Source organism: Teleopsis dalmanni, chromosome X (assembly GCF_002237135.1).
Source record: "Teleopsis dalmanni isolate 2A chromosome X, ASM223713v2, whole genome shotgun sequence".
Classification (NCBI taxonomy): Eukaryota; Metazoa; Arthropoda; class Insecta; order Diptera; family Diopsidae; genus Teleopsis; species Teleopsis dalmanni.
The window spans coordinates 61,242,861-61,252,717 of record NC_051848.1 but is presented as its reverse complement, the minus strand read 5'-3'; the positions used below and the strand labels follow the sequence as shown (position 1 = coordinate 61,252,717).

At 30.2% G+C, this 9,857-nt stretch overlaps 2 protein-coding genes across 2 annotated transcripts; both read left to right on the top strand.

The window, feature by feature from the left end:
* Nucleotides 1-1,304: 1,304 nt before the first annotated feature.
* Nucleotides 1,305-6,334, top strand: LOC119688491 (odorant receptor 45a-like). The gene is made up of 5 exons (XM_038103167.1): nucleotides 1,305-1,626; nucleotides 1,702-1,882; nucleotides 3,803-4,247; nucleotides 6,053-6,208; nucleotides 6,281-6,334. The coding sequence occupies exons 1-5, from the start codon at nucleotides 1,305-1,307 to the stop codon at nucleotides 6,332-6,334; spliced, it is 1,158 nt and encodes a 385-aa protein (XP_037959095.1).
* Nucleotides 6,335-8,909: 2,575 nt separating this feature from the next.
* On the top strand, nucleotides 8,910-9,857 carry LOC119687096. Its single transcript, XM_038101278.1, has 3 exons — nucleotides 8,910-9,362; nucleotides 9,423-9,636; nucleotides 9,767-9,857. The coding sequence occupies exons 1-3, from the start codon at nucleotides 9,068-9,070 to the stop codon at nucleotides 9,840-9,842; spliced, it is 585 nt and encodes a 194-aa protein (XP_037957206.1). The 5' UTR covers nucleotides 8,910-9,067; the 3' UTR covers nucleotides 9,843-9,857.

Below are 9,857 nucleotides of genomic sequence, written 5' to 3'. Positions count from 1 at the left end.
CAGTGTTAAGTGCTGACAATTTATATTCTGTAATTGCTAATATTGCATATCCTGTAATATTGCCAATAATTTTCAGACACATTTTAGAATTAAACAAAAATCATGAGAAAGGCAGTCTTTTAAAGGGTTTTGTCGATGGAAAACAAATATTTAGACTTTTTAAACCATTGTTTTATTGTTTGAAACTCGAAAGGAATGAAACTTCCTGGAAGCGTTAATAAGACTTAAAATGATATTGAAAAAGAGGTTAAAGCGTTGACTAAATTCGATGAAAGTTAATAAAAAGTGCTTTCATCTTACTCTCCACCGTGAAAGGAAGATATAATCTTTTCTTACAGTCAGTGACCTGATAGCAAATCAACCATAAGAGTGATATCAGTATGGAATATTTTAAAATATATTACTTAAGTAGCTTTATGCTCAGATCTTTCAGATGTTCCGAGTGTGTTTCTCTTGAAACTATTTTATCTAGTTAATCTGCAATATAATTGCCTGTGATATCCTTGTTAGTTGAAACTCAAAGAAGATATTTATTAAATTAGATTGTTTAAGGAAGCGTAACATTTACAAGCTGCATTAGTTTTTCGAATTTTTATTATTTATTTATTATTAATTTATTTGTGAGTTAACATTAAAATAATTTTAAAGTTTACTAAGAACAAAGAACAAAGAACTTCTAAGTTCAAGGTCTCTTAAGTTTTTGTTTGGACGGAGAAAGCGTAGTTGCCTTTACCCATATATAAATATACATATATTTTAATTTATGTAGATACTAGTATTGAAAACTATAAGATATATAGTATATCTAAAGTTGTATTAATTAAAATCTATAATAATCTGTTTAGTTACATCAGGTAATTTTATTTGGAGCATATGCATTAGTTCTCAAATGAACTTTTGGTATTCAACGCTCAGATTCATATATCCTTTTTATGTTATTCTGAACTCTTAAGGTATTAATAGAACTTATATTTACCAAACCTGTATTTTGATGAAAGAAAATTGAAAAGAAATTGTAGAATATAAATTCGTACTTAGGTATATTCATTACACACTTGTCTGTCCTAAAAGTAAGATAATTTAAAATTCCCTGACATTTAGTGAGTGAAATAATATATAATAAGAAAATAATTAGATGTTATATGAAAATATTTATTGCACAATGTCCTCATACATACAATTAAATAAAAAATTTGCAAATGTTAATTGGTGTACGAGTATTTCATCACTAGTAATTATATTCCGTTTTATGTATCTTGATTCCTATAAATAAAAACTTCGGCACATATTTGCCAGAAGACAAAATGTTATTGAAGGACACAAACATAAAGAGATACTTCTTCATACAACAGAATGCATTCAGAAGGCTTGGATTTGATTTGAATTCTGTGGAACATACATTACGACGACCATGGATGGCTTGGATGCCGTGTTTTGCCATCCTTACAATTATAGCATGTATGGGGAGATTTGTATTGGAACATCTAACAGATGTCGATATGGTTGCGGAGGCATTGTCACCCTTATTGCAAAGTACTTTGAGCGTTTGGAAATTATTTTTGTTTGTATATAATCGTCGTGAAATAGTATTATTGATAAAAGTTATACATCGCAAGGGTTCGAAAGGTCTAAGTATTCTATATTGTTTGTTTATATTTTTATATATTTATATAATTAATATTCATACTTCTAATTTTATAGCTACTTCCGATGAGTTGGTAATCATAAAGCGACAGAATCACAGTGACATGTTATTAAGTACTTTCTATTCTACTGGAGTTCTACTGACATCTTGTTTAGCTATTATAACTCCGATACTAATGGGTGCCATAATGTATTTTCAACATGAAATTGTAATATTTAAGACACCTTTTCAGGGCAAGTAAGTTAACAAAAAATCTATATTAAGTAGTATTTTAAAAACAGGAACTTAACTCAGGAACTTCAAAGATTAACAGAATCATTGAATTTTGATAAACTCAATACTCATACTCAAAACTTTAGTTTTTTGAAGTGATATTAAAACTGTGCTATAAAACCGCTAATAGTTTCTTAAAAAATATCTATAAAGTTTTTTCAGTGCTTTTTTTATTGTGCAAAAAACAAATTATTTTTCTGTTTTGTACTTTACATTACTCTTTTTTATAAATCAGGACTCGCACTGTTAACCCTACTATGTTTTGGTGTTATATCGATAAGTTATATCGTCTATATGGATCCTACACGGACTTATATTATGATATTATGTGTGCCGTGTTTCCAATTTCATATATATTGGACCTTTTGATATATCTTCTATATATTAATATATAAATTTAAGCAATATATAAATTAAAACTGTATTTTTTATAATTCTCATTTTGTTAGTTTTTTAAATATTTATAAGTTAGAAATGTGCTTTCATCTAAAGTTGTACATCAAGTTAATATAATATGAAATAATTAGGTATGCAGTTGCATTACTTTGCCATATGATCCTTTTGTTATTCTAGAAAATTTCTCCTTAAATGTTTATATATTGTTTATTTTTATTACCGATAATATTATTGCAAGCTTATTGGTCAAATTAAGCAAACTCTATTATTGATGTTAATATAAATTATTTATTAAAATATAAAATAATATCTTTTATCTGTTAGGAAACCAGAATGTTTAAATTTTTATTTTTGATTATAGTCGGACAAATGCTACTTCTGTTCTGCTAGTGAGATCTATATCATATGTGTGAATATAGGACTTCTAGGACTACTATTATGTAATTTAAAAACCAAAACTGATATAGTATTACCAGTTCTATTAGCTTGTGTAGGATTCGTAGCTGATTTTTAACGTTCCATTTCAATACCCGTTGGGAAAATGTGTGTCACACTTTTCCAAAGGCTTGCGAAAGATGTAAAAAAAGGCAGAAGAACAAATGTGTAGGACGTGTAGTCAATTGTGTTAACAACTCTGTGAATTTGTTTAATAGTTTTCGAGATACACATTGGAATGAGGCTTTTATTGTCACTAATATCTCGTAACCGCTGTTAATATCGAAAAAGCTTATCGAAAAAGCAATATCTACTATAGAATGGAAAGCAGGAATGTTAGCCTATACGACGACACGTCCTTGGTTGATTTTCTAGATTTGAGTATCATAACTCCCTCTGTGATTTTCCAACATATAGGTACATATTTCAATTTGAAACATATATTTATTGAATATGACAAGTGCTAAATGCTAGAGTTGGATGCATTTAGTCGTAACTTTATCGTTATTAGATAAAAATGTTGCTACTTCTTTTAAGTTAGTTTTTCCATGATTGAAAAAAACCTTGCCATAAATATAATGTATTTAAACTTAATGTTAGTCTCATTGTAAGAAAAGATACAATAATTAAATGTATAGTTGATAGTATGGGTGGGGACTACTTATGAGGAATAAACAATATCATCTTACTTTTTAATCACTGTGATGTACTGTGTTTGTTCCTATGAGACGCTAATTTTGAATGTATTTAGTGACAAATACTGTTTTAACAAATATAAAAAGTTACAGAACAACTTCATATTAGACGTGACTACGGCTGTCTGCATATCAAAGCCTAGCCTTAAGATAATGATATAGAACTATTCCATATATAGATAAATAACTTGAAATATTGAATTAATTGTTAATACAAATGATAAGTGAAAGTTTGGATCAATTTATCGTTAAGACTTGAAGTAGTATTCTTTTCTTTTTATAATATATAGTTTTTTGACATATCAATGTTATCAACAAAATGTATCGTTCTCTTATTCTAATTTATCTGTAATTGCAGTTATCCTATAGATATAACAAAATTTATGAATTATGCGGTTCTTGTTTTGTGGAGCGCATATGGAATAAGTTTCAATGCCTTTATATCAATCGGAGTTGATTGTCTCTACTCATGGCTGGCTCACAATATAATAGCACACTTTTGTATTCTGAAGAGAAAGCTATCTAAATTAGGCATTGCACGATCAACGACTTTTACATCTTCAATTAAAGAATGTATACAATATCACAATGATACTATCGAAATGGTCAAAAAGTTAAATCAACTGTATCAGCCCATAATATTTGTTATTTTGGTTATAAATTGTGTGCAATTATGCTTTTTGGCTTATCAAGTGGGCCGAGGAGTTTCAATGGCAAATATACCATTTCTGGTAATATTCTTAGCAGCAGTGGCTATACAATTGATAATATATTGCTCAGGAGGACAACAGATACAAGATGTGGTAATGTAAATAAATTCTTATTATTAAGAAAATTCAAATGATATATCTGTAATGTATATATATACAGGATTAGGTAACACCTATTCAAGCGACAATATCTTTTTTGTGTGAAATTATTTTTTATTGATTTAAATTACAAAAAATTGTGGAAATAATCAAGTTGTAAAATTCCATTCTCTCTAGCTCGATGTAGCTCATTTGTGGAGCAAATGAAGTGTGGAACATGATTTTTTAACCACTCTTGGTTCACAATAAACTCATTTAGCAAAACACACAAACTGTTCGGGATCTTTGGGAACAGTAAGCCCTATTAGACGATGCCGAGTCTTGTTGGAACGTCTATGTTCTATAACCAAAATTGTGCATGTCCACGGCTCTTCCAAAATATTTTCCCAATAATAAGTCGCATTGACTTTGACACCAGGCTTGATGAAATCGATTGGAGAGCGTTTATTTGTGGGTACATCTGCCTATACCATTACTTGAGTTAGAAAATTAGGCGGGGTGGCCATTCGTAGTCTGAAATGGCAATGAACAGCAGTGCATTCAGTTAATTAAACACGATCATTTTGGTGTGCGTTTTGAAATTTGTAAGAATTTACCTGTAAACGTCAATAGATTTTTATTATAGTTATAATGTTTAGTATTTAGTAGTTATAATATAACAAAAATTTATTTGATCACACACATACATATTTAAATGTTTCTATTTAGTTGTAGGTTTAGCTAATAGTTCAAAACATTTTAAATAAGGGAAGTGCATTATTGATAGGAATGTTGGTTTAACCACTAATAACATCAGTATGAATTTTAATTAACAATATTCATTCCGTACATTGATTCTTCAATACCTATATATACATAGAAATATATTATGCGGTTTGAGTGAAAACTCTGTTAACTGGGCATACTCATAGATGGAAATCTCTCATAAAGGTGCAATCTTGCTGGTTCGAAGTTTTCTTTCTAGTTCAGAGTTCTTGTTCTAGTTCTTCAGAGCAGGTATAAGCACTGCGCTCATAGTGCTCGTTAATGGCGGATCTTTCCATATTTTATTTAAATCCAGCACAATTTATGATGACACAATTTAAACTCATAATATTTAATATATTCATAATATATTCATTTAGTGTATAATTAAACTAACTTAATTGTAATTCATTTTTTTGAAAGATGTACGGGATTACTTAGACATTACTCCATTCACATCTTAAATGATGTTTGTATATTTTTGCTTAAATATGTTTTCACTCTCTAATGACCTGCGTTTATTATGATCAGGCTTTACCTAAATAAAGAAAGTTGACGCCCTTATTAATACGTGATTCACAGTTACCGTTTCATTGTTTTGCACTAATTTCTAAAAGGTCAATCTAAAGCCTTTCATATTTAAAGAGTAATTGACCAAATTATTAGCTTCGATTAGTTCACACACAATCCAGAGATGAAATTTTGTCTGTTCAACATTGTATAAAGTGTCATCGATGTATCGCTTTTTCCGAAACACATCTCCTTGCAAATAATTGCATTAATTAAACTTTCAAATACAATGATTGATTCGTTAAAAGCAAGTTGTTTCGGCATTACGACTACTACTTAAGTCTCGGACTACCACAGTTCATGGGTGTGCCTTTAAGTAGTTTCTTTTAAATTCCTGAATGACCATGCACTCAACCGTTATTGCATCAGTTTATTAAAAATTGATTTTATCATATATTAGCAAATCATTTTATAAACAATAAATATATTTAATAATAAATTATTTCTTATATCCCAATAATAATTTGTAATTTTTTTTGTTAAAGAGCACATCCGTGGCCATTGAGGTATACAATACTCCAGATTGGACCATGGTGCCTGTGGATATGAAACCTCTTATGTTGCTTACTATAATGAGGGCACAGAAGCCATGCCTTATATCCGCATTTTTCTTCAGAGTTAACTTAGGCCTTTTTTTATCGGTATTTTCTTTTATTCTATATATTATATATTTAGCATTCACTATTATTATATATATTATATCTTTATTGTAGGTCCTAAAGACTGCTGCTTCATTTGTAACTTTACTAAAAAGTTTGGGTGAATGAAAGTGGATGAGTTTTACATCTAAAAAAGAAAACAATCAAATATATGATATATTACTAAAGGAAGTTGATTTAAGTTTAAAAATACTTTGGCTTATCTTTAGTTATGATTTGAAATATTTACCTATATATTAATTAATATAATTAATTAATATATTAATTAATCTTTTACCTAAGTCTTTTACAAGGAAGATAGGGTGTTAAAAAATTATTTCCATTGAACTCTTTCATTTACTAAAGTGCAGCTCTTTCCATATCAACACTGCTTTAATTGATCTCTTTCCGAGTCATTTGATGCTTTGGGGATTATATTCTTATTTCAGTGATATCTGCTGTAGAATTTCGAAGAATACGATTAAGCCATTTATATTTCATTTTCATTATTCCGTCGGTAATTAGTGGCGATCTGATTTTGAACTACGCTTATTATGTCAGGCTGCTTAAAATATAACCTAACCTTTAGCACTAATGAAGAATATATACCTATAATAACATAAAGAAATAATGAATGTTTATTATGTTACATATAACTTGATTCGCGTATAGTGTTATCTGGATATTAAAACTCTTATAGAAATCTTATATAAAAAAGATTGGGGCCACGATTCAGTATATGAAAACTGAAAAACATTTATTTTATAATACAGATATGTTAAAAAGTATTGCAGGACTTTGGTGAAGTACCAGGGAAAGGTAAAGTGATAGCAACATTGATAGTTTCATTGCAAGAATATGATAAGGTCAAATTATTCCAGAATCTCCGTAAACTGAAAGCCTAAATTGCTGCACAACCGACTAAATCTTGTAAATACAAGATATGAGAAATTATTATGACTTTACTATTGGAACTTAATTAAAAGTTTTAAAATTTGTTTAAAAGTATTTCGATAGCAACGACCCAAGTACTTGTAAAATAATGGCTGCATATATAAAAGTAGGTATCAGCAACATTCGATGGACAAGCAGTTTCCCATTTGGCTCAGTTTGTAAAAACGATGTATATACTAGGAAAATTTGTTTCGAAACTATTAATTTTAAACCAAAAACACTACCTTATAGCTATGGCTGAAGAATTTTGAAATATGAATTTTCACTTAGACCGGAAAGTTGTGATGGTTAAAGAATAGAAAATAGACAAAGCTTAAAGACTCTTCCATAATACAGTCAACCATTATTCTAATTTAACACTAAACTAGCTATAGAGTCGTTTAACCTCAACAACTGTAAAAAGATATGCAGAAATATGCACGCTAAGAAACGAACTATATGTTTAATCCATAAAAGCAGTGAAATCATCTTATATTCCCAGTGAGATACCAACAGGTCCACAAAAATTGCTTAATTATATCGTTAATGGTTCAGACCTTTTCAAATATATTGTAAGTGGTGATGTGATGGTAGTATGTGGTTATGAAATCGAAACAAGGTTATCATATCCCGAAGAATGTGAAAAAATCATCAAATCGACTCCTTTTAATTGTTTTTTTGATTTTTGTGGCATAGTTTGTTAAAAATTATTGTAGATTCTATAAGGAATTTGTATTAACTCACAAGCTTTATGTTTTTTGCACAACGTAATACGAAAAAACGATTCGAACTTTGGGGAGACAAGTTTGAGAATGCACTGACGCATATCACTTTGTTTATCAAGTAATTTGTAGAGAAATATGTCATCAGTATAATTAAACAATTAACTTCTTCTTCGGTTATATCATCTTGTGATTTTATTTTATATTGCAAAACAGAAATAAACATTTAAAGGATAATCATTTTAAAGAAGGGTTCCAATGGTTATACACTATATACATGGGGTACTGACTTCCGGAGTGAAGCATGACTGATATTTTGTATTGCTATCCGATCCTAACTGAAGAGACGTCAAAATGTTAGCTGTTGAAGACATTTTAACACCAGATGGGGATATACACGCTGGTAAAGTAATCTAGTAATCTCCTCTTCGAACAGGTTAAACCCGATTAGTCACAGAGAATGTGATAACAGTGTTATTCTTGTCACACTGAAAATTAGTATGACATAAGTGTTGTATTATGTCTTAGAGAATTGCTTCGAATGGGATGTAATAAACATTAGCGATAAAATAAAAACTTTTTAAAAAAAATTAAATATTCTCATTATCACACCTTTACGAGATGTACTTTTATAGAAGCATAATATTTTTTCTTTAGTTTTATTATTTTTGCAAATTTTTAAGAAAAAATTACTACGAAGTGAACTGTTCACCTTCTCTTCATGACAATCTCACGAACGCCGTTGAGAATCAATAAAAATTCTGATTGCGGAAGACTTTCACGAACTCTGGTTCGATTAAAGAGCTGAAATGTTTGCAACTGCACAAGGAGTCGCAAAGCCACATTTCACTTCTAACATCATTATAACCAAGAACTGCAGATGGCAGCAGTGCATTAATGCATTAGTGCATTAGTACTGAAGAGATGTTATGCAATGAAAAAGCATAAAACATTCTCACATAAAATGTAACATCAGATCCAAAACTAGTCTTGTCGGTACAACCCACAGCTGCTGCACAGAATGCGGAATAATGCTTCTTGGTGAGTTTGATGCCACATTGAGTATCATTCAAGTAAACGCCGAACTGGAGAAAGGAGGTTTTGCAAAATCAAACTAAAGCGCATGCATACAAAATTCAACGGCCACATTTGCCTGTAAGTCAGCAGATTTCAGCGAAGGTGAAATTTACTCAAGAATCAGAAAAAGATGTGTAAATTTACAAATCGTCTTTTCGTCTTTGTGGTATTAGCGATGTTGGGTTCGGAAGTATGCAGTTCAACAATACCCACTAAGAAACATACCTACAAACAATCCCGCGACGATAGCCTCATGTCACTATTTGATTTTCTTCTACCGGATTATGATTATGACCTGCATTATGATCAACGTCAGAAGGGCAACGAGAATGTACGTGTTAAGCTGGACGGTTTTTATATTGGCTTGCCCGAGCAAGACTCCTCTTTACTCTTGATGAATTCTGAAGATTTAATATCGCAATTGAGTAAGTATAAAGCAAAATCCTAAAGCTCCTAGATAATGTAAATAAACGATTTTTGTTAAGGCGATGAGTTGTTGAGCGGCGCCAGTAAGAGTCGAAATCCCACTGCTGCTCCTTTCAATTCACTGAGTGATGGAAAAGAACATAGTTTTGATAAAATAAAAGTGGAGCCAAAGCCCGAAACAACTCTTGTTGTGGAGATTCCAGCACCGAAGAAAGATTTGGAAGCAAGGCAGCGTATAGAACATGCGACAGAAGACAGTGCAGTCGGCATGCGGTGAGTGATTTACGTTCTAATAGTTTAATATTGGATTAATTCGATTGAAAATGGACTTTATTAATTTTATTTAAGATTGTTTAAGATTTAAATCAAATAGTTGAAGTGTTTTGTTTTTGATTTATTACAGCACAAAGGTACAGCTGTATAATTTGCTTAATCATCTGATGAAGCGGACACAGAAAAATGCATTTAGAAAAAATTAAAAAATATACCTATTA

Bases quoted from the DNA above. Each gene is read 5' to 3' on its own strand.
- LOC119688491 (XM_038103167.1), top strand. From the start codon at position 1,305: ATGTTATTGAAGGACACAAACATAAAGAGATACTTCTTCATACAACAG. The intron at 1,627-1,701 runs GTCTAAGTATTC...CTAATTTTATAG, and splicing joins ACATCGCAAGGGTTCGAAAG to CTACTTCCGATGAGTTGGTA. The intron at 1,883-3,802 runs GTAAGTTAACAA...CTGTAATTGCAG, and splicing joins AAGACACCTTTTCAGGGCAA to TTATCCTATAGATATAACAA.
- LOC119687096 (XM_038101278.1), top strand. From the start codon at position 9,068: ATGTGTAAATTTACAAATCGTCTTTTCGTCTTTGTGGTATTAGCGATG. The intron at 9,363-9,422 runs GTAAGTATAAAG...ATTTTTGTTAAG, and splicing joins AGATTTAATATCGCAATTGA to GCGATGAGTTGTTGAGCGGC. The intron at 9,637-9,766 runs GTGAGTGATTTA...GATTTATTACAG, and splicing joins GACAGTGCAGTCGGCATGCG to CACAAAGGTACAGCTGTATA.